The sequence below is a fragment of the Lathamus discolor genome, chromosome 16, assembly GCF_037157495.1.
Source record: "Lathamus discolor isolate bLatDis1 chromosome 16, bLatDis1.hap1, whole genome shotgun sequence".
NCBI lineage: Eukaryota > Metazoa > Chordata > Aves > Psittaciformes > Psittacidae > Lathamus > Lathamus discolor.
In genome coordinates, this window is record NC_088899.1 from 6,843,832 (window position 1) to 6,868,580 (window position 24,749).

Here is a 24,749-nt window from a genome sequence, read left to right on the forward strand (position 1 = left end):
AGCACTCGCCGGCAGGGAATGCCACGTTACCAGGTACAGGAGCGATGGCCTGGCACCCGCCTGGTGACCACAGTGCTCTGGTGTCTGGCAGACCAAGAGTACTCACCTCCAAAACGAAAGCAGAAGGGGCTCTGAAATGTAGCATGCACCCAGCAGCCTGTAGTGCTTATTCCACTTTCCCAGTGGATACACGATGGAGATCTGGGATAAGAGCTGGAGAAGAGAGCAGGGATGCGGCCGGATTTAAGGACAGGATGTTGGCTGGAGCGGGATGTGGTGGACATCACCAGCAAAGGGGTTTTCTAGAGGCAGGACCGAGGAGTATCAACTTCCTGAAGGCAAACGTTTCCGAAATGCTGGCTTTTGGGTCCTGGCACGGTCCCAGTGCCAAGACAGCAGAAGGCAAGAGCCCAAAACACAGGAGATGCAGGATGCTGCAGCCCCATGTATTTGGGGGTTCTCACTCTGCTCCCCAGGGCTTCCAGCCACACAATCCCTCCCTGCGGAGCCAGGAGATGGACAGACGGACGGCTGCTCACCCGCACCCTGGCACAGCCGCGCACGGAGTGACAGGAACGTGCCAAGGTAATTTTGCTCCCTCACCTCAAGCACCTATTTTGCAAATGACCCATTTCCTCCATTTCCTCCCAATGACACTTCAGTTGGCTCAACTACCAAGGCTGTCAGGACGCAGAGCGGGTCAGGATGTGACCGCAAGGGCTGGGGACCTGGTGGCAGAGGACACGGAGGACCCAGCACCCCTGCACCAGCTCCGTCAGGTCCCGACACTGGGAAGCATCCACTGGGCTGCCTCAGCTTCCCAACAACTGTCTGGAGAGCCAGAGCTGAGTTTGCTGCTCTGCCTCCGGCTTCCACTTCCCAAGGGAATTCACAGGGATAACGCCTTCTCCTGAAGGCGAGGCATGGAGAAGACTTCCGACCCCGTACTTTGGGAACCCGGAGGATGGATGCGAGAGGAACCGTGTCCCGATGGAGCCGAGGAGCGCAGCCAGCAGCTCCCAGCCCGCGCCACGTGTGCTGGGTCAGGAGAGACGCCCACCCCGGCGCCGGCGCATCCTTCGTGGCAATCTTGGAGCAGGTCCCAGTGGGACACCGCCGACAAAGAGGGAGGGAAAGGCTCTAAAAATAAACCAAACCCAGCCCAGTGCCCGATTCCTTTGAGAACAGGAGCGGCAGCGGGATGAGACCTGCAAAGACAGGAGCAGAGGCAGAGACGGCAAGGACACGGGAGAACCGAAGGATGCAATTAATCCCTGCACTTACATCATGGGGAAGGCGCAGGCAGAACAGATTGCAGGTGGCTGAGCGCCGGGAAGGATGGCAGCTCTTTGGAGCAGGACACATGGGTTTAAAGAAGGGCTGGATAATTTTAGACTCCATCACATACATAAGTTGCCATATGTACCAGCACGGAAGAAAGTTCCTTCACATAGCATATTAATGCTGCACTAGAGCCCAGGGATTTCAAGGGGGCAGGAGATCACTTTCCCAACAGCATTAACCACGGCAATGGTGGAAAGAGGGAAAGGGACCTGATGCATGGTTTCCTAGGAATCCCTATAGCAATGCCCACTGCAATAAAGGCTAACAGGTCTCTATTCTTACTTTCCAAATATATCAAATCCTTTCCTCGATATCTCAAATCCTTTCCTCTAGGCCTTTGCAGGGATGTATAGAACTGCACAGAGCAAAACCAAACAGAAACACCCCATCTGCAAGGGAAGGTGTTCATGGACGGGACATTCATGGGAGAAGGGAACATCCCATCTGGGACACCACCCGCAGGGAAAAGGCGAGAGGAAAGAGAGAGATGGTTCCAAAGACCACGGCATTATTTTAAACACAGCCCGAGGAGCCCAATCTGTCTGGAGGAAAGGAACCTGGAGGATAAAATCAATAGCTCATAAAGGAAAATAGCTCCACCAGTGTGGGAAGCCTTCTGGCACACGTGTAGCTCACAGTGACAGCCTGTGCCCCCGGCACACGGGGTGAGCTGCAGGGAAGAACATGGAAGCAGGAATTCCGGTGGCTTGGTTTTGTTTGCTCATCTCTGTAGCAAACATCGCACATGGCAAAGCCTGGATCCCAATGAGCTACAGACACGGCGCTCCCTTAATTACACCTTAATAACCGGTGAAGAAAGGAGCTGCCAGCAGGACCGGGGCTGGCACCGGGAATGGCATCGGTGAGTGCCCGCCCCGTCCAGCACCGGCTGCCAACGCCTCATCCCTGCACAGGGACCACGAGCGGCTCCCTCTCACCAGGCTTTTACCAGGCAATTTGACGCAGTGACCATTTAACTGGAGGGTAATTACAGGAGAAGTATTTAATGGAATTGAAAGTGTGTCCAAACCCCTGCGCTTCTGCTGGTGCAGCAGAAATCCACGTGTCGCCTGCCAGCAGGGAAAGCTCTTCAAAGGCGCTCTTTGAACCCTTGCAAACACTCAAAGAACGCTGGGTTTTTCCATTGCTGCACTGTCCGAGCGAGCTCTGCTCTCAATGGGGACTTCAGGTCCCATCCTGCAGTGAGAAACCCAAGCTCAGCTCCCCGTGGGCAGCAGCTCTGTGGTAACCTGCAGCGCGCAGCCCCAGCATCCCAGGAAAAACCCCATCTCCTCAAAGCAAGCAAGCGCCGGGGCTTGGTTTTGTGTTACTTTAAAGACCAGCTATTTGCCAGCGAGATGAAAGCGCTGAGTTTTGGCCTTTCCGGCCACCTTTTGAAACAGCTCCCGGACAGCTCTGCATCAACGGAATTAATTCCATGAGAAAATCCATTCGAGGCTAATGTCTTGCTGCTGCAGAAGTGCGCAACGGCAGCAAACAGGAGATATAAGCTCTTAATTAAAAACAAAGAGAACCTCTATCCCCCAAGGCCTTTATTTCAACAGCCCTGCTTAGGGAGCCCGTATTTTTCATTTTCCCAATAAAAACAGCTACGAGACGCAACTCTTTGAAGACCCTCATCAAGGCCTCGGAGCTGCATAACATTAAGAGAGGGGAAAACAGCTCTGCTTTATTCTGGAGAGCGTCATCTCAGTTACCTTCAGTGGCAGAAAACAACAGACACTCCAAATACCTGCTGCACCATCCTGCGCACGCGTCATGTGGGTGCCTTCCTTGCTCCTTCCTCTGCCTCATCCTTCCCACAACTCCCAGTCTGAATCAAAATGCCAAAAGAAGGGAAATCTCCCAAACAGAAGCCAGGGCTGGGTCTGCCAGCACACAATGGGGAACGGGGTGGGGGGCTTGTATGGCATTGCAGGACTGATGGAGAGGGAAGTGGTGATGGCAGCAGGGTTTACACCTCTCCCTCAGCAAAGCATCACACCCAGCTGGGGAGAGGCCATTCCAAATGGGCTCCCAGTAACGAGAATCAGAAAGGGACTGGCTCTCAGGAGTGGCTCTAGATCTTATAGAGAGGGAAACAATGAAAATACAGACAGAATTGGTGCCATGGCAATTGTTCCTGGCCAAAATAACCTCCTAAGTCACTTCCATGGTGAACATCACCGCCCACACAGAAGCCAACAACCGATGCCGGAGCCACCACCTCAGCCCAGTCCCATCACATCTCCCAGCACGATGGGCTGATCAGTACCTGCTGCCTGCAAGAGCCAGCAAAGGACTCATACAGTCACAGACTGGTTTGTGTTGGAAGGGACCTTAAAGCTCATCCATAGAATCATAGAATAGTCAGGGTTGGAAAGGACCTCAAGATCATCCAGTTCCAACCCCCCTGCCATGGGCAGGGACACCTCACACTAAACCATCCCACCCAAGGCTTCGTCCAACCTGGCCTTGAACACTGCCAGGGATTCCTCTTGGGGGATCCAGCAACAGTCCATGGCGCTGGAGCTGGCTCCCTGCTGGAATCCCAGCAGGCAAAATATGCCTGGAAGAGCCAAGCTATCCCAGAATAGGGAATAGCCAGGCTGCTGAGCTGCATGGAGCCTCCCCAGTCTGCAATAGCTGAGCATTGGGTACCGCATCTCCAGGCAGGAGTGGCCAATGCCAGTGCAGTGGGTGACCGTTGGTCAATGAGGCACCTGAGCCTGGCAAATGGCCACCAGCCTGCTCTGGGCATCCTCCCCAGCTGCCTTCGGACACAGGGACATCAGTGCCAGTGGCTGCCAAAGGGGCTCTCCCCAAAATGTGGTCTTCTCATGGGGCTCAGCATCCCACCCTCATCCCTGCCATGGCACCAGGACATCTCTTCCCCAGCATCGCAGAGAGGCTGGGAAAAACCAACTGGGCTCGAGAGGCTTTACAGCTTCCCAGCCATCAGAAACTGCATCTGATCCCCGAAAGCTTCATCCAGCTGATAAAGCTGCCTTCGGACAGAAAAATTCAATCAAGAGCGTTACGCGGCAGTCCTGCTGCAAACACAGCCACAAACGGCCTTTCCCAGGGGGGATCAGTCCAACCCTACTGCTGTTTAACAGCTTGGAAGGAAAATAATGACAAAAACCTATGAAAACACCAGGGTTAAACAGAGGGGAGGAGACATGGCAGGAGTCCTGGAATACCCTGCTCTGGTACAAAGCCTGGAGCTGCCGGACCAACAGAACCTCCTTGAACCCCCTCCTCTTGCCTTTGGAGCAGCAATTGGAGCTGGCAAAGCCCCTTGGTTTTCCCCCCGGTAAAAGAGGATGCTCAGCTCTGAGACCCAGCCCAGCGAGCTGAAGTGAAATACAGCTCTTTAGCAAAAAAAAACCCACCGTGGTTCCTGGAAACCTCCTGGTATTTGGGGTTGGGACTGAGGAAAGGAGAATATCCTCCTCCTGCTGCTGCGGAGAACTATTCTTGCCAAGAATGAAGATCCTGGAGGCTTAAGCTAAAGACACTGGGACTTATCTGCTCAGGTGCTACAGCAAATATCACCGAGCAATAAATACTTGCGAGAGCAGCAGAGGAAAGCTCCTGGCTCATTCAGGCACACGTGGGAGAGGGCACACACGCACGACAGCATCTGCTAATCCCAGAGGAGACAGTGCCTTCTCCCTTGCCAGAAAGAGCTCAGCTCATGGATGCTTTCCTTTCCTGCATCAGCCATCATCCTCATCCTTCAGCCTTACAACGGATCCTTTGGGAACTCCCGGCGAGGGCAACCGGTGGGTGCTGGTGCAGGGGGTACCAACCAGCCCCTCACCTCCCGTCCGGCCCCCGGCTCCCCACGCCTCTGCACGGCGGATCAAAGAGGCGGCTCCGTCCCGACCGCCCAGGGTCTTCTTTTAAACACATTTTATCTTTAATTAATTCCTTTGAAGCCTTTTGCATCCAGTATCTGCTCGCATCCAGCACCCCCTCTCCCGCACCCTCCTTCTAAAGGCAGGGTCGTCTCCCAGCGGGGAAGCTAATGTCTCTTTAGGATTATTTATTCCCGATGCGCTCCCAGATAGCGGTGGGGAAGGAGCCAGAAGATGTTCTGGGGCCCACACCAGCACCCACACAGCCTCTTGCCCCCATCCGGAGCACCTTCACCTATTAAACCCTCAACCTCTGCCCCTTCCCGAGCAGAGCACGGTGCCAAACTCATTGCGTACTAGCAATCAAATCACCATTAAGAGCAGCAGACGGCACATAAAGTCTTCTGCCTTATAAAGCACTTTAAAGGTTTAATTAAAGACGGCTTTATTCTAATAATACTGAGAGGAAAGCCTCGGACAGCCCAGCCAGCACAATTCCTGCCTTCTTCTCTGATTCATTCTCTTCTCTCCTTGTTTTCAGCCCACGGTACTGGAGGATGCTCAGCCCTGGTGGAGGAGCTGAGCCCGCACGGGGAGCATCCACCCCGGTAAAGCTCCCCACGGCCCTTGCCTCTCATTGCATGCTGGCATGTTAATTATTCCTCTCCTTCTACGCTCCAGCCTAAACCGACTCTGACAGCCCCCGAGAAAGGAAGCACGTTTCTGAAAGCATAAGCACAAACCACGCCTGGGTGAACATATTGCGTCCCCATCTGACTGCCACCGCACGCTGCCAGGCGCCGGGCAGGCGGAGGTGGCACCGGGACAAAGGCACCTGAGCACTGGGCGACCCAGAGCATCCCCGGCAGCACCCACTGCACGGAGCAGCAATACCAAAGGCGCATGGATGCGCTCGCCTCCTCCTCTCCTCCCTACCTGCAGTGTTTTCTACTCCGGGGGATTTTTTCTAAGCTTGTTTTTCGCTGCTCATGACTCACAGACACATTGTTTTTGGCTTTTTTGCTGCCTTCTTCAGCGAGGAGGAGTGGGGTGAGAGGAAGATCTAAGTGAGCAGGATCGCTTTCGCTGCTTGTCTAAGTGAGCGCTGCTGCCTTCGTGATGCACTCCCACCCTGCAGACCCCCACGGTCTCCCATCCATCACCAGGTCTCCCCCCCAGCCAGCACCACCAGTAGCAAATCCCTTCCTGGCAACGCGTGCAGGGAAGTGAGGGGATGGTGGTGAAACACTGCCTTCGTCAGCATGATGGCAGCACCCAACCCAATGGGAATGGGGGCTGCTGGGGGCTGCGGATGGTGGGGTCCTCAGCTCCCTTGGGTGCCACAAACAAGTGGGACCAGCCCAACCCGAGGGGAAGCCAAAGGACCACAAGCAGTGAGCGCAGCATCCTCCCCTCCTTACCTCCCTCTGCACCCACTGCCGGCTCCCATCGCGATGTGCGGCGCTTTACAGGATGAGGGCTGGCAGTGCTCGCTGAGGCAAATCAGAAGTACAGGCAAGTTACCTAATCCTAATTTGTAGCCATATGTTTTTCCCAGCAGAGAACAAACACTTCCAGCTGCTAAAGCTTACACAACAGAGAGGAGCCGGGCCTGAAAAATGCATGGGCGCATGGCCAGCAACACCGGCATCGGCGCGACCGATGCTTCCGGGCACCGGAATGCTCACCCCAAAGCACAGCAACAGCTCAGTGCTCCCCATGGGAGCAGTCCTGGGTGCTCAGCCTCAGCCACGGATGCAGAAGCAGATCGGGAGCTCTGGCTCCTTTCAGTTGAGGGTGGCCAGGCTCAGATCAAAGAGGTCCTTTAGCCCTGGGAAGGAGTTTATCGCATTCACCGCTCGGCGCAAAGAAGTTAATTAGCAGAAACCACAGCCCTGGAAAGAGGCCCTAATGAGAGCTAAGAGCTGGCAGATTAAAGCAGCCGGTCCCCGGGGAGGCTGCCGGGGCTGCGGCTCCGACACCAACACCAGCAGCACCGGCTCATCCTCACCTAAACCCAGCAGCCAGCTCCAGTCACCGCGCAGCAGCACGTGCCAGGAGCCGACCTTCCACGTGCTGCTGCCACAACCAGGCCCCTGGGCCCCATGCACCCAACCGGGCAACGCCACCGAGGCACCGACCACGGCAGGTTTGGTGCCTCCATAGCATCATCCTCAGTGCCCCTCGGTGGGCAGATGAGGCTGAAGATCTCGTCAGGCAGCGAGCCCTCATGCCAGCGCTCGTCACCGCTACTCCCTCGCTAATCTGTCCAGCCAATTCCACTCTTTTATCCAAAAGGTGTGTAGGTTGGGAGATTTTCGGTGCTATAAATATCTCCCTTAAGTCAGCAACAACATCACGGATGCCTCCTCGCTTTCTGCCAAGCAGGCCGGGCTAGATAAACTAATTGGGATTAAGATTAGGCCATAAAACTCTTCTTTGATTCAACCAGAAAATCACTGTGGGCTGAAAGCAGTCGCTGCACAGCGAGCGCGTTCTGAGAACTCCGCAGCGATATCCCACCGTTTAATACCAGCAATAACAAATATAATTTGAAATAAATGGGAAGCAGCCTCCCCATCCATGTCCACGCAGCAGACAGCGCTCGGGGGACGCACCGCTGTGCCGAGCGCCACGCTGAACGCGATTACGGGCGATGGGGCTGGATGCCGCTAATGGGAAGCGCAGGGAGCTGCTGGAAAGCGCCTCGGATAACAGCCGCGGAGCAGAGCAGCCGCTTGCCCCCTGAGCGCTCTTATTGAACCTCACGCACCTCTTCTTCACGAGCCTCACACCGCGGTGATCCCCAAACCACCCCGGGCTCCCCACCGCCCTGGCAGACCCTACCTGTGCTGTCTCCCAGCCCGCGGGGCGGGCGAGCATCCTTGCCACCGCTGCTGTGGCCGGCGGCCGGCTCGGCGGTGCTGGTGCGGCCGGGGCTGCTGCGGGGCACGTCCCCGCCGGGCGCAGGAGCCGGGGTGCTGGGGGGCACGTGGGGCGGCGTGGCGGCGGTGGCAGCGGCGGTGGTGGTGGTGGTGGCAGTGGTGGTGGCGGCGGTGGTGGTGGTGGTGGTGGCGGCGGCAGTGGCAAAGGAGCCGGGCAGGGTGCTGCTCTCCAGGGAGTCCTCCTCGCCCGTGGGGCCCCACACGATGACCTCGGGCAGCGCCGTGGGGCGCCCGTCCCGTGGGGAGAAGCCGCGGCCGCGCAGGTGCCGCCGGCCCCTCCGGGAGCGTGGCCAGCGCGGGGGGTGGCCGGGGGGCAGCGGGGTGGCGGGGGTGGGCCTGCGGGAGCGGGGTCTCTGCTGGGGGGTGGGGGGGGCGCAGGTCCAGGGGGGTCCCGGGTGCCGCAGCTCCTCTGTGCTCCCCGTGTCCCACGGTGAGCCACGGGACAGTCTGTGCCGGAGCGCCGGCCGCGCGGAGAGCCTCCCGCCGGCACCGCCGGCTGGGGGCTGGCAGCTGGCGAGGTCCATGGCTAGGTGGAACATGGCTATTAAAATCCAAGCATGGCTTCCGAGCGGGCAACCTGACCTGTGGAGAGACAGCGGCCGTGTTAGGAAGGCAGAGGAGCAACCCAGTGATCCATCCCGGCATGGGCCACCCGACACAGCCCCCAGAGCGGTGCCATCCTCCTCCCTCCTGAACCAGCATCATCGGGCATCCTGCCACCGCAAAACCCACCACACCACGAGCAAGGACCCCCCACCGAGACAGCGACTTTGCTGCTCTTCGGTCACTCTGGGACGTGAGGAGGGGTTGCACCATGAAACGCAGCCAGTGCCTGAATTGCCCAAACTCAGCTCTTTTAGATGAATTCCCTGAAGCAGACGGCACAAACAGCGCCAGCAGCATGAGCAGCACTCCAGGGTCTCTACATTGCAGGAGTCTTGGGGGTCTCTGCTCCCCAGCTCTCCAAGCCAAGGTACAACACAGTGAGCAGTGGTACCAACCCCTCCATGAGCTGAAGCGGAAGATACCTGGGCTCCTGTGTTTGCACATGGAACCCATCTCCCACCGTGGCGGTCACCCACGCAGCAGCAGGAGCATCCCCCTGCACCGAATGTGACCCAGTTTCCTCAGCACAGCCCCTGACCTAGCAGGGAAGGACGAGCAGCCCCATCCTCCCCTCCTCAGGGGCTCTGCACCTTCCAAGGCTGCGCTCCACTCACGCCTCCTCCTAAGATGCTCCCCCACATAAAGCACGGTGTTTCATGGCAAGAAAACGCCACGTACGCATATTCCTCTTGTTCTCTCTTCCTTTCTTTTTCACCCAGCAGAAAACATCATTAGGCCAAAGCCCAGAAATCTTTACTGCATTTTATTCAGTTTTAACACAAGAAGGACTTTTGTCGAACTCAGCAGGAGTTAATGAGAGCTTTACATGGCTAAATAGACTAATCCTCCGCAGCGCTGCGCCCCGCACAGCCCTTGGTAGCACAACAAAACGTGCATCTGCTTGACACAGGCATTCATGCACTCCCTTCCGTGCATGAGCAAATGAAGCTAAAGGAGCTGACCTGGATACTCCCAGGCCCAGCCTTTTCCTGCTCAGAGGAGCTCTTGGCTTTTTTGCCCCTAATTGGGTGTTTTTTCAAAGCGTAACAGCATTTATTTTGGGGAGGAGTAAGGTGACGCAGGGGAAGAGCGCAGAAGGAGAAAGGGAAGAGCCAGAAACAGATAACAGAAACCAAAATAGTTCGGGCTGGGGGAGGAAGGGTTTCGAAGCTTCAAAAAAGCCAAACCACCCAAAAGATGATGGTGATGGCACGGTTTTATGAACAGCAGTTGAACAAGGCACAGGAAGATGCACCCAACCCAAACCTGGTGCTCGCTAAATCCCAGCTACCACATGGAAGCTTCCAAAAGCCAAATCGCTGGTACCCAGAAGAGGCAGCTCACAGGGAAAACTTCCTTTTCCCCCCTCTTCCCATTCCCTCCTGCCTGCTTGTGACAGTCTCAAGCTCCAGCAACAGCAGCCCTGAGCCGACGGGGGTTTGGTCCTGTGCGGGACCTCCCCGAGCATCCCTGTGCTGCTCCCTGCAGCTTCAGAAGGACAAGTGGGAAAACACAACGTACAATGCCCAGCCTCACACATGGGTGTCCCACACTCCCGGCATCACCCCCAGGCCAGAGCCTCTGCTGATGCTGGACACCCACAGCTGAGGGCGGGCAGCACCCCATCCCGCCCCAAAGATGGTGAGGGTTACCCTCAAGGGATGCTGGCCAAGCGGCTGTCACCCAAGGAGCATCCTCCTGGCCACCCCATCAGCCGGCACAGTTCCAGAGAGCGGCTTTGGGGACGGGAGCAGCGAGTCCAATTACCTCAGAGGAATTCTGCGTGCCATGCGATCTTCTGAGGGCTTTGCAACAACAGATAAGAGCAAGTGTCCTTCAGAATAAATAGCAGCGTGTAGGAGTTGCTGTTGTCTAGGCAACGCAGCGCGATGTGCTCGGCGCGGCGGCGGGATGCGGCAGTGCCAGCGGCAGGACCACCCGGACCTCACCCCAACACCCCTCCTGCTGCCCTGGTCCACATCAAGCCAGGTGGCAAGAGACACGTCCCCAAAGGCAGCCCAGAGAGTGGGGTTGGAGGATGCACCAGGCAGGGCCGTGATTACACTGCTCACTAAACCCTATGGAAATCAGGATTTTGGCTCTTCATGAACACAAACACAACCGTTTCTCCATTACAAAGAGAGATGGGGAGCATGGGCAACCTTCACGTTATTCCTTTTTCCACCTTGGAGGTGAATGGGAATGTTATCCCAAAACACTTCTCAAAGTCACAGAGAAATTCAACAAAACTCTGAAACTGGGTTAAAAAAGAAATGAGCAGTGGAGGCACTCGAGGAGGTGAAATCCCGTCTTTGCCCTCCGCACCCAAAGCCTTCGCTCCCAAGGACCACAGCTCCGCTCCCGCAGCGTGATGGATGGAGGCGGCCGTGTTCTCATGCCATAAGGGAAACACCTACAAATATTTACCTGTGCTTCCCGAGAAGTGCAAGAGCAGATTCCAGGGAAACGACTTGGCTAATTACAGGATCATGCTCATTAAGCACTCCAGGGTTCCAGAGCCCAACTGAGCCAATCTCCGCTTTAAAGGCGACGTTACCGGCACAAAGGTGTTTCAGATGGAGCTGCCGCAGCCTTCCCACCATTCCAGACATCTGCCCATATGAAACCCCCTTCTCGAATCCTTTCACATGCTTTGAGAAGGAGGAAAGCTGGCACTTGAGAGATTAATCGCAATGAGGCTGGAGGACACGAGCTTCCCGCGCTCTTTGCTGGTGTCCTGGGTTCAGCAGTAGCAGTCGTTTTTCTCCTTCTTGGTAGCTGGTGCAGCGCTGTGTTCTGACTTTTGGCCTGGGAGCAGGGCTGATAACACAAATGCTTGGTCTGACCAAGGACTTTGTGAGCCTCATGCTGTGCCAGGGAGGAGGGAAAGCCAGGAGGAAGCAGAGACAGGACACCTGACCCAAGCTAGCCAAAGAGGTATTCCATACCACAGCACATCATGCCCAGGATGTAACGGAGAGTTACACGGGAGGGCTGAAGGATTGCAGGGTTGGACGAGGTATCGGTCGGTGCTCTGTTGGGTAGGTTTGGAGGAGTTATTGGTCGGCTGGTGGTGAGGTGGTGTACTCTTTCCCCTTGTTGTTTCCCTTTATCATTACTATCATTGGTGGTAGCAGCAGTGATTTGTGTTATACCTTAGTTACTAAACTGTTCTTATCTCAACCCGTGGGAGTTGCATTCTTTTCGATTCTCCTCTCCATCCCTCTGGGAGCAGAGGGAAGGAAAGAAGGGGGGGAGTGACTGAATGAGCTGTGTGGCGTTGTTTAAACCACAACAGCTGGTCAGAGGAGGCTGCCGGGACACTTCCACATCCCGCACTGGCACAGTGATGCTGCGGCTCTTTGCACCGGCTCCACGTGCAGTCAGCTACTTTCCACCAGGAAAGCCAGGATGACTGAATCCTTCCCGCCCCAACGAAGCTCCATACACAGCCAGAAGCCCCCAAGCAGCTTGAGGAGCACAACACCCATGAGAAATGCTTTGGTAATTAGTGAGCTCAGATTGCTAAAGCACAAGATGATCTCCGTCCTGTGACTACCTTAAAAACACAGGAAGCAGTGGCCTGGGAAAGGCAGCCCTGGACCTGCATCCAAGCCCTGAACCCAAACCCACTGAATGCCTGGGTTCAGTAATCCATCCAAGCAATTAACTGGGATCATGATCTCTGAGCATCCCTGACCAATGCAGAACACAACCCTCTGCAGACTCCCTGGAGCGTGCAACCTGAGGCAGCACCAGCACAAGGTGCCTATTTGTGTTCCTCTCATAAGGTACTTGCTTGCTCTCCAGCACCGGCCCCTTTCTCCCCGTGACTGTGGAGACACTTCACAGGCAGCGTTAAATGCAGAATAGGCTGATTTTTAATGCAGAATTATACAAATGGAGCCATTCTTCCATTTCACGCCTCCTGTTCGGTGATCTATCGGTATTGCACAGGGAATCAAGGTTACGTCCTTGTTGGGATGATTTACGAACTCGGAGCCTTTCCCAGCTCCAAATGCCGAGCGAGACAGGCAAAAATATTCCTGTGAATGCCCAGAGCACAAGCAGGAGCCGTGGCTGGAGGGATGGGACGATGCGTGTTTGACCCAGGCAAGACACAGCAGGGAAGCAGGAGACACGCTCTAGGAAAAGCATCCTTGTCAGTAGGACAGGCAGTGTCCTACAAAGGCGTTCGGAACACGGCATGGTTTGAGTACGTGCAGGAACTCACTGGCTTTGTATGGCAAAAGAATGAGGCCGCTGCATCCCAGCGGGTGACTTTCACGCTGGAGCGATGGGAAGAGGGAAAAGCTTCAGTGGCGGCTGCAGATACATGGCCTGTGATTGTGTGTCCTCACCAAGATGGGGATGACCGACCTGGCGCCCACCGCAGCCACTCTCCAGCTGTGCTTTGGTGCATGAGGATCCCTGCAGTGCAGCCACTGTCCTTTTACATGACACCACCAGCCATCACCATGGCAATAGAGCATTGGAGCATCACTGGTTCATGATGGGCTGGAATGGGACCCTCACGGGGCCAGGAGGAAAGAAGGCTGCAAGGGCAGCATGGATGAGTGCCAAAAGGCACGTGGCAAGTTGCACGAGACCCTATGGACCACCCCAGTGGGGTGCACAGCACCCACTGCATCCCACTCTGCTCCCCTGGGTGCCGGCAGCAGAGGCACAGGACCACAGGCACCACAGACCGAAGCACCTCTCTCCTAAGTGATGCTTTGCTCTGGGACACACCACTCTGAACCCAGATCCAATGGGAACGGGGGATTTACTGTTCACTGCACCATCCACAGCCACGACTTCTTCCAAGATCACTGTAAATTTGTGAAACTATGGCAGCCAAGCTGTCTAAAGCCGGGATTGGGAATTAAGGCACAAAAGCTGACACGCAGTAGCACCTAGGTAAATTAAATGTGCCACATCACTACCTATCTATATTACAGAACTGAGCTTCAGGATTACCTGCTAATAAAAGTGATACTTAAAACAAGTCCTAAGTCCCTTTGCTCTCCCCCTTCTCCCCACAAGTAATTAAACTGACACCACTTCCCACAACGGAGGGGATGGGATTTATCACGGAGGCAAATCAGCAGAGGGTGAAACAGGCTGAATCCTCCCAACCATGCTGCCACAAACAGCGCATCTTCCCAGGAAAACAGGGCAGAAAGAGGTCACCGGGGCTGGGGAGCTGAGCATCCTCCCCAGGACGGAGATGCTGGGACAGAGCAGCTGGATCCATCCCTGCCTGTGCCTGGGGAGCCGCATCCCCTGGAGGAACAGGGGCCCGGAGGGCAGCCAAAGGGAGCCGCTTGCTTTTCTGCCTCTGTCTTGAGCTCAGCCAGCTGCAAATAAACAATTTTAACATGTGAATAGCCGTGAGTGTGGAGGCATAATTAATACCCAGCGGTACCGCCAATATGCTGATGCGGGAGGTGCAGCTCCTGCCAAAGCTGTCAGCCAACAGCCCTGGCGCAGCAGAGCTGCTCTCGCCTGCCGGGCCTCTGTCCTTCGCCAGAGGCAAAGGGCAAAGCCCCACATGCAGCAGCCCAGGGATGATGCTGGAGCCCTTCGGCACAGGACCCCTAAGGTACATCCCATGCCACGGCCTTGCAGGGCAACGTGGGGAAGAAGAAGGAGGACAGAAGAGATGGGGAGTACACAGCGCTGCGAAGGTAAGAGGTTTGCTTGATGTGCCTGGTCGCTGCCGAAGCCGAGCCAACCTTTCACCCTGGGTTTCAAGTTCAGCTCCATCATCAAAGATTTAAAGGATGCCAACAGGACTGAGCACCACAGCAGTCCCAGGATGAGCACGGGCACCACCATCCCGGATCCCTTGACCTGCTCTAAAAGGGCAGTGCCTCTGCTGCCGCGTGTTTCCCCCCTTCCCGCAGGATTGCTTCCGATGGAGCTCGAGGAGCGCTGGGGAGCCCGGCAGCCAGCGAGCGCCCTCAGCCCCAGCCACGTCTGCGGCACATCCCAGGGCAAAGCTGGCGCTCGGTGATTCCCCGGCTGTGGCTCCAGCAGGAGCTCCCTGCGCGGTCTGGCTCCCCTGGGGAGAGACCTTCATCTGCCAGACGCTGCCAGGCAGGGCTTGGGCAAACTGCCCCGAGCTGCCTGCGCCCGCTGCCTGCGCAGCGCTGGGCAAGGAACCACCCCGAGCGCTTCCATGGAAGGCGGCAGCTCCGTGTCCCGCCGGAGCACGGCAAACACTGCGCGCATTTAGCACGGCAGGGCCGGACACTGGGCGCTTCATCCACCCGTCGGAAGAAACACTCGCCTTTTGTCCCGCCTGGATAAAGGGCGTTTGTGAGCGCTGCATTTCCAGCCCAAACCTGCACCTGCCGCCGGCTTCTCCCCCTCATCCCCCCCCCCCCCCGAATTCCACATTGGGCATCAGGCAGCAGCAAGAGCTCTGGTTCAGACACAACTTGCGGGGATTTCTGAACCCACCTAAAATCTTGTTGAATAATCACAGCATCAAGCTCCATCCTCGGCGATAATCCCATAAACCTAAAGAAATTAAGGGGTTTTACCCTTATTTTAGCTTCTATCCATACCTCCTCCTGTATTGCACCACCTCATGCGCATCCTTGCCAGTCTTCACTCACTAACACCATCCTGGAAGCACATGGGACACTCTCCCTTCACCACAAGAGCGGGGAACACTTCTGCTTTCACCAGGCACACTAAAAACCAGTCTGCTGAAGGGAAGGAACAGGGACAGATGCACAACAGCACTAAGCCCAGGAGCTTAGAGATCAGCCCTAATGCCACACAGAGTAACTAAGGTTTGCTTTAGTGGCTCCCCGACACGGATACAGGCTCAAGGGAGGACGGTGCGGTTCCGCTTGGCACAAAGGAACTGCTCATTCCCCCGATCTGCTTGGCAATTTTCTTCCTTTACCACACATGACCCCTGTATAACTCACGGGCAAAGCAGGCTTCTGTGGGATGCTCAGGCCTCCCCCTTAGCCAAAGCGTTCCACACGGATGCAAAGCAGAAGCACTGCGGAATGGGACAGCAGGAAAGGGGCTGTCCCTGCTTGAGGGATGAAGGCCAGGACCGTGATAATCCTGACCCCAGGCTGGAGCAGGAGCCTTACAAAGGGTTTTTCTCCTCTGAAGCCCATATCATGAAGGCGCAGTGATTCCAAGAGGCAGTGAGGATTGCAGCCCCGCGCTCTGGCTCTGGAGGGACCTACCGAGAGGAAAACCACCCTGCAAGGTACCGCTTCCAACACAACACCCTTTCCCACCGCCGCTTCACTGGTAAATACACCCAGCACTTATCTTATTTCCTAAATTGATGTGCTCAAGCGTGTCATTACAGCACACACAGGAAATGCTTTGATCTAAGAACCTAAGACCGGTGAGCGCGGTACAGCTAAAGCAGCAGCTTAACGAGCTTTAAATCCAAGTAATTAAACGAGGTCCATTGTGTTGCTGGAACACAGCGCGGAGCATTGCGGGAGCCACGCGCCGGGGTGCACCAATGCCCACCAATGTCAGTGAGAGGTACCACAGACCATGGGAACATCTTCCAATGGGGTTTTTAACGGTGATCTCCTGAAGGATCCACTTCCCCAGGTGCGAAGACAAGCACTGACCCCACTGGAAACCCTGGGAAATCCGACCAATGCACTCTCCTAAATAAAGCTGCTTTCCATTCTCACCAAGATCCAAACCTGGCTTTCTCCTGGGAAGTCCCCAGTGGCCCCAGCAGCCCGGGATGCAGAGGCTGCCCTGAAACCTCAGCAGCCATCCCAGGGAATGGAGACAGGGAGAGCACAAAGGGTTTCAAAAGCTCCAGAAACTCCTACAGAAGTGGAGGAGAAGAGAGAAACAAAGCTTCTAAAAGCAGACAGAGGGACAGATGGCTTTGATGGAGCAAGAAATACAATAAGAAGATAGAAGCAGCAGAGCACTCAACTGAAAGTGTGAAACGTCAATAGGAAAACTTGGAGGAAGCCAAGGCAGAGAGCTGGGGCATGAGGGAGGGGAGCACAGTGCCCAGCCGAGGCTCCGGTGCAGCAGGGATGCTCCCAAGGCTCCGGATGCACTGGGAAGCTCTGCCCAGCCCCACAGCAGGACATCCCACTGCTGGCCAAATCTCACAGCTTGACACGCTCCACATGGAAAAGAGAACGGCCCAAAAAGATGGAGAAAAAGCCAAAGCAAAATAGAAAGCAAAGGCAGCGAGAACAAAATCCGGGGCAAAGACTCTTGATCCTTCCATACAGAGGTTTAAATCCCCTTTTAGCACAGAACAATCTTCTTTTCTACAGAGGAGAGCAGTTCTCCCTTCCACAGCCACCTCACCATGCAAAAAGCATCCGGGCAGCAAGCGGGAGTGAAATGCCATCGGATCGAGGTGCAGGTGAGTCAATCAGAGACCACAGTGCTGTTTGTGGGCAGACATCCTCTGGAGCCTCATTGCCAGTGAGTCAGGTATCGCTGTGCTTTGCAGTCATTACAAAAACATCCCCGTTGTGGGAGAGATTAAACTTTCCTGAGTGTTCTCTCCAGAGGAGAGATGGAATTCTCCGCCAGGCAGAGCTCCCGCATCCCTCGCTGCCTCCCGCAAACCTCTGTGGGTTATTGCATCTCCCCTTCCTGCACACACCCCTGGGCTGGGTCCACGTGCTAGCAGGGTGAAAGAGAAGAACATGGAATTGCCGGATGCCTGAACAGAACATCCCCAAGGAGCTGCCCATAAGAAACAATTCCATCCTCACCCATCAAAATTAGCAAAATTGATTTTGCCAGAGAATGTCACTTCAATGGGAACCCAGAGTACTGAAGTAGCGTTGGAGGACGCTAAAGCAGTGGAGAACCTTTTATGAAGCCAAGAAACAAGAAGATGAGTAACTCATCCTCATCCTTCGAGGAGAAAGCTTCATAAGGAAACCTATGAAAGGCAACGGCTTGTAGAAAATGGGTTTATTCTGCTCGGGAGCTCCTTCTAAAATAACACGTGCCAGCACCTGACACGGCAACGCTTCCCTGTGTAACACCCAGCTGAGCTTTGGGGCTGCTGGGGAGAGGAAGAGAACGACCATGATCCCAGCAACCGAAGTGCATGTCCTAATCCATGCCAATTAACTGGCGCCCCATCACTCGAGTCCGGCAGTCGGAGGCAGAGATGCCATCGCAAGCACTGGGAGCAGGGCCGGGGTCACACACAGGGCTCCGGCAATTAGAGGAACGTGTCCCTAAGGAAGCGACCGGCTCAGCTCGCCAGGCAGGCGAATCCCAGGGGATCCCCCGTGCTTCCCCCGACCTTGCCGTGTCTTCAAGCCGAGTGACACGCAGTCAAGTGGTGACATCAATTAGTGCCGCTGGCTCTTAAGGGAGCCTCAAATGCCGTCTGCGAGCAGCCAGCCCTCAGCCCTCCTACACCCAGCCACAAGAGCCTCGCGTTGTTGCTAAGCCAGCATCACGCCGCCACGATTCCTATTTATAGGGCCCTAAGGCATGGCTGGAGCCGTGGAAGTTCTCCTGAACATCCCGGGAGGCTGCACAATGGGAGGCGTCGTCAAAGCCATGCATGGATGGGAGGGACCGATCCCAATGAGGCTGTAGATGAACCCCACAAAACCACACTCCTGCAGTGCAGCGCAGCTCTGCCAGTGTCCCCAGGCACACGGGCACTCCTTGCCATGGGTCCCTGTGCCAGCACATCCCCATCCCTGCACTTCCTGTGTATTAGGGGACACACATCCCAACAGACTCCATGTTTGCCGCCTCCAGGGTCTAGACTTGGATTTCTCCTGCTGGAAGCATGTCACTGCTCCCAGCTGCATGCTGTTCCCAAAGCAGCTTCTACTCAACCTTTACTGGGAAGCCAGCAGAGGAAAAGCTTCACCACTCCCACCTCGCCACTTGGCCACAGCCAAGCCTCATCCCATGGATGCTTCACCCAGGGCATGGAGCAGGGATTCTGCCTTTCCTTGCTGCCAGCCAGCTTCTTCAGTAGAACTGGCGAGCAGCTTTCACTGCCCACTCCTGTGAGACAACAGCTCCAGGGGATGATGCTGCCCACAGCACCGAGCAGGATCGGGCAGTGCCGGCAGCATCACTCATGGGGACACACCAGCAGTCAGGGCAGGATGGACACGGTGCCACTGGGAATGCCACAGTGCTGCCAGGAACACAGAGCTGCCGAGAGAGACCAACAAAACCCATTGCTTGTCAAAGTACATCTCCTGCCTACACATCATTCCCAAGTCACAATGAGACACTCTGCAGATCAGAGTTGAAAATGAACACTTTATGAATGACAAGCTTTATTTTTTTCATGTACCTGGGGCTTTTTCTGAAGTCTATGGAATTATTCCAGCACAGCCAGCAAAGGTGGAGGCTGGGGAAGCCTTTAACAGTGAATTCTGGTGGGGCGCTGGCCCAAAGGGAGTCGGTGGTGGTCTTGGATGGAAAAGCAGAGTCAGGCTCGAAGGCTGGGGATGCACGACCCACTGCTCTGCTGGGAAGGACATGAGTGGCCCCGTCCCTGCTTATTTCCACGCAATGGCTCATCCACGTCCATCCAGGCTGGATTTCTCCTCCTTCCCCTGCTGTTGACTGGTAGAGGAGAGGCCAAGTCGCTTGGTGGCGAGGAGAGGACACATCCTCCTCCACTTGGGGGTACCGCTGCAGCTCTCCATTGTGCTCCATGAGCACAGCACCCCACAACCCCAGGCGAGAGCTTCGCTGCAGCATCACTGGTCCTGCCACGGGTGGCATGGGCGATTCACCTCCAGCTTGGGCAAGAAGCACTGGAAAGAGCTGAAGCCTCACCAGAAACACCCATGGTCCTCACTGCGTGGCTCCAGGTGAAGGCATCCAGCACGATGCTGGCAGGAGGCTTTAGCACAGCTTCTTCTTGCAGAGCCACTGAGGCCATGGGAAGAAACTGATAAACCCGGAAAGCAGCAGCGACTCAGTGGCAGACAAAACCTCATTTCACGAGGAATCCTCATAAAACCAAATTAATGTTGAAGGATGAAGGCAGGTAAACCTCCCACAGTTAAGTTCAGGCCACAGAGACTCAGTTTAAATCTCCCAGCAGTTCTGATTTAATCAATGCATTTCAAAGTGAAATTAGATGAAGTACATCTCCATCACGGGAAATTATGTAAGCTATCAAAGTCTGTAGGTGCAGGTCCTGGTAAGCGCCACAGGAAATATTCATAACAACTCAGATTCCATTTTTAAGGAGGCAGTTCAGGTCCAGAGTTTTATATTATTCCAGCGAAAAAAAATCACTCCGATGAAAACCACGTCCCCGAGGTGAAGAAAGGCCAAACCAGCAGCTTCGGGAGCATCCCCAAGAAGACTCATCAGGTCACCCTCTCCTTGCAGTACCATCCAAGGAAGGAGGAGAGAAAACCCCTGTGTTTTAAATGCGGGGGCAAAAGTGCTGATGAGGCCGCTCCATCCTCCCTGCTGATCCCACCCAACACACTCAGGAGTTATCCTGCTGGAATAGTTCTGGTCTCAAACCCAAACTGCTGTAACCCACCTCAGCATCACCAGCCCTTAACGGGAATAACGAGTACTGCGACCCGGAGCGGAGCAGCTCCCACTCCTCCGGCTCAGCATATTGATTCCCGTAATCTTTCCTCGCAGCCCTGCTCCCGTTCGCCGCGTTTCAAGGCTCAGGCATGCATACATTTCCATAATGAACCTCAGACCTGTCGGGAGTCCCGCGGATTATTCACACCCCGCGGAGCTGTTGTGCGGAGCCGCTCACATCCACACAGACACCACTGTCAATGAGCCGTGCTGGGAAACCTCCCGGCTCAACCTGGGCGAGGAGAGGCAGGAACGAGGTTATCGGGCCACCTGGGGAGCTCCTTTCTCCCCCCCTGTGCCTCTCCTCTGTGGGCTGGGCTTTGAGAGCACATCAGCATCTCCCTTTCAGAAAGCAAACCCAGGCTGTGGTGCTGCGGTGCATGGGGCAGACGGGCGGCAGCTGCCCCATCCCACGACACAGAGCAGCCCCGGGAGCACCCCAGTTGAGCAGCTCATCCGTGACCACAGGGCATTCCACCCGTCACCCCACTGAGACACCGTCAATGCAACGCGATGGCCCTGGTGTTATCACAACGATTGTTCATCCTCCGGGGAAGAGGCTGCTGGAGCCCCACGCGATCCCGCTGCCTCATCTGTGGAATCGCTGCTGGTCGGGAAGGATGAACCGCTGCATAAAAGCGCAGTTTATTGGAGCATTATCGTGGCTGTTAAGTATCATAGCCGGTGACACCAGCCGCATTTCGGTGGCAATCAATTCACCTGAGAGCAGCCAGCTCAGCCCCTGCGTGGATGCAGGATGAGTAAGGACTCCTCAGTGGAGGCCATTAACTCCCACTGCTTACTGCTCTCATTACTTTCCAGACTGCAAGGCTTGCATCTTTGACGAGCGGCTGAATCTACATTTGACAGCGTGAACTTGATGAGTGAAATTCATGGAAAATGTTTGCTTTGGCAGGATCTACAAGGCCCATAAAGTTTCCTCAGTGCCAACGCGCAGGGATGTATGCTTTTAACGAGTGGTTTTATACAAGCGGGAAGAAATTGCACATGGTGTTTTCACTCCTACTGCAAATCACTCCGGAGCTAAACGCTGTTAAAAATCGTGGCATATTGTTTAAAGTATTACATTCGGAGCGACGGAAGGGAAGTCCTCAGCCAGCACTGGAAGCCAGGCAGACAGCACGCTGCAGAAAGCTGCCATGCCCTGCCAGGCAGGCCCAGGCACTGACGCAGACGCATGCACGCACATACATGTTGGTGCACACACGGGGAGCCACGGTCGCTGCTGTCCCCCCCAAATGACAAACCCAAGCCCCACAGTGCCCATGCTCAGGACCGGGCAGCACTGAGCTGCTCCATGCAGGACCTAGGGCCGGGTGGCTCTGGGTCTGCAGGTCTCACCCTCCACAGCAAGGCTGGCCCCAAGGTCAGGCAGCTCCTTGCTGCCCCAGAGAGAAAGAACCAGGCTTGACCGGAGCGGTACGGTACCATCAGCAGCTCTGGGCACAGCCTGTGCAGAGTGGAATGGGCGCTGGAAGGATCTGCTGCTTCTCTGGGAGCGATCTTTCTAGCAGGCTTGAAGAAAATGAGGGGAAACGACATGGGAAATGTCAGAAATAAAGCCAGAAGCAATTAAGAGTGAAGCGAGAGCAGCAGGCAAGGTTAGCAGTGAAGTTACCTCTTATTAAAAATAAAACACGGAGGGGCTGGAAGCCGAGGAGGTGGCAGAGGACGGCCTGGCACTGGGAATCCAGGGTACACAGCAAAGAAATTCACAAGGCAAAACCAAGGAGAGAAGCGACCGAGAGGCTCCTGCCCTCATTGCTAAACTCTTTGCAAAATAAGAAAGCAGAGGGCATCCATCCTCCTCTGTCTCCAAGATCGGAGCCTCAGGAACCAGCCCTCCAGCTCCACCGGCTTTCCAGACATCCAAAATCAAACCACCTCGGGTGCCTTCCCTAGGAGCAATCCCTAAGGTCACTACATCACCGCAGACTCCCAGGAGACTCTGTCCTTCCCACACGCAGCAGCGCATCCCCGGCAGACGGACGGACGGATGACTCTGGGAAGGTGCTCGCCTGCCCGGGCTGCCATCGGATGTGGATACAGGGAACTGGGTTACCACGAGCCTCTGGAATACTGTGCACGGCACACGCGAGTGTGAAACAAAAGCCGAGGGCTCCTCGGCACAGACAAAACCTCAGTTCAAGTTTCACCCTCCCGGACGCCAGCCAAAGCCCAGGCAGAGGGACAAAGCCTCCGGCAGCTCCCAAGGGCGATGGACAAAGGCCTCTAAGCAGCATCCGCGGCAATGGGGGGGGCCCTGCCTGCCTCCCCCCCACACCCCAAAGCCGCAGCCATGTTGGGCTCCTCTAGTTGCTGCGTGGGGTAGGGCTGGTGGGGGGGTCGCATCCCCCCGCTCACCCAGCAGCCATCCGGGGAGCCAAGTGCTGCTCCCTGTGGAGCAGCCGCAGATCCCGGTGGGAGCGGGGCTGCTGCGTGGGACCCGTCGAGCAGTGAGACCCCAACCCGCTGCCCCGCTCGAAGGGGGGAGGCGGGGGCAGGCTGTGCCCCCCGCTTACATGAATCAGGGTTTCTTTAATACATGGTAATGGATGAGGGGGAGAAATGAATCGTGAACCTCGCAGCAGCGGACTTTTCCTTACGGTCTCACTTGCCTAACCCGCCGCGCTGTACCTATGCGTGTCCCACCGGGACCGGCTCCATGCCCGGTGCTCCTGGGCTGCGGGGCCGTGCGACCGGCGCTCTGCAGCCACCGGTTCCAGGGAAATAACAAGATTTGGGCTCAAGATGACTTCGCAGCGGTAATGAAAACGTGTTACGTAACACTTTGACTCCCTCTCCCCTGCTCCGCAATTCTCCATTAATCTCCCCAACAACGCAGCCGTCCCCTCCGCCCGCCGCACACGCCCCGCTGCCGAACGGGGCGGCCCCGACACCCTGCCCGGAGCGGGACCGGCCGTGCCGAGCCGCCCCGCTCCGGCAACTTGGGGCTGGAACTCCGCGACCGCTCCCCGAGCGCGGCCGGGCAGCGGGAGCCCCCCCCCCCCCCCGGCCCAACCCCGCTCCGCGCCCCGGCCCCTACCTGCTTCCCGAGAGCCGTCGCATCCACATCGTCACGTCTCCCGGCCGGCCCGGCGGGGCTCACCGCCTCAGCTCTCCATCCGGGCGCGCCGCCCCGCGCCCGCGGCAGCGCTCAGCGGCGGGGCAGGCGGCGGGGCCGCGGCGGGCATCGCCCGGGGGCCGCAAGGCGCGGGAGGGGGAGGTCGGCGCTCTGCAGCCCCGGACCCTCCCCTCCTTCCCTCCGCTCAGCACCGGCGGGGCAGCTGCGCGCCCGCGGAGGCTGCGCGCCCCATGCGCGGCGCGGCTCGATGGGCTCGGCTCGATGGGCTCGGCGCGCCCGCGCCTGTGCGCGCACCCGCGGGGCGGGGGCCGCGGCTCGGGGAAGTTGCGCGGGGAGGAGGCGGGGGCGGAGCGCGGCCCCTCCGCGCCGCGGCGGGGCGGGACGGGACCGGGACCCCGCGGAGGCAGCGAGCGCGCAGCGCGGCCCCCGGCGCTGACCCCGCGGGGAGCGGCCGTTCCCTCCGCAGGACCCGGCGTCGGCCGCGAAGTCCCCCTTGCGCCGCGCGGCGGAGCGCTCCTTCCTCTCCTCCTCTTCCTCCTCCTCCTCCTCCTCGTCTCCCTCCGGTCGCCCGCTGCGCCTCGCCCGCGGCTCCAGCCGAGCCGCCGCGGAGTTGCGCGCGTTGGCCGGGCCCGGGCCGTGTCCCCGCGGGTCCGGTGCCTCCAGCGCCGCGCTGCCGGCGACGGCTCGGGGAAGGGTCCGCGTGTTCGCTGCGGGCGGAGCCGGGGCTGCCCCGCACCTCGGCACCCGGCGCCCGGGCTGCGGCGAGCTCCACCCGCCGGCCGAGCGAGCAGGCGCAGCTCCGTGCCGCCGCCGTCCCGCTCCCGCACGCCGAGCCTCGTCCTCCGGCAGCCGCCCCGCGGGGCGCTGCGCCCGGCGCAAAGTTCGTGCCTTTGCGCTCCGAGCTCGCTTAGAGCCATGGGAGAGCAAAGAGGACGAGCGAGCGTCTGGGGAAGGCTTCGGCTATTTTAAGAGGGGTTTCATCAGAGCCCGATGCGGTTTCCCCTCTTTCCGGGGGTGCTGCCTTAGTTAAGAAGCTAAATTGTTCCTGCAGCTGATGTATGGAAAGGCAAGCGTCTCTCTCGAAAAGACAAGCCCCTCTGGATGGTTTCTGTGCGGATGCTGCAACAAAATAAGGTTTTCGGGTGAATTTGGGGACGGATTCTTTGTAGCTGCTCCTGGAGCAGGGAACGGGACGCAGTCGGCAGAGCCAGCCCTGCACAGGGACAGCCGGCAGCATTTCCACCACCGCGGCTCGCTGCCTTTAAAGCAGGCACGCCAAAAAGCAGGACTCGAGTA

The 24,749-nt window shown here is 57.0% G+C and overlaps 1 protein-coding gene across 1 annotated transcript in view; it reads right to left on the bottom strand.

Annotated features, from left to right (window-relative positions):
• Window positions 1-23,518, bottom strand: part of AJAP1 (adherens junctions associated protein 1) — a 34,797-nt gene extending 11,279 nt beyond the window's left edge. The window contains exons 1-2 of the mRNA XM_065696421.1: window positions 23,415-23,518; window positions 8,055-8,734 (exon numbers count right to left, since the gene is read on the bottom strand). Of these exons, the coding sequence (XP_065552493.1) occupies window positions 8,055-8,734; window positions 23,415-23,443 (709 nt within the window). The 5' untranslated portion in view covers window positions 23,444-23,518. The remainder of the gene's footprint in view (window positions 1-8,054; window positions 8,735-23,414) is intronic.
• Window positions 23,519-24,749: the final 1,231 nt, after the last annotated feature.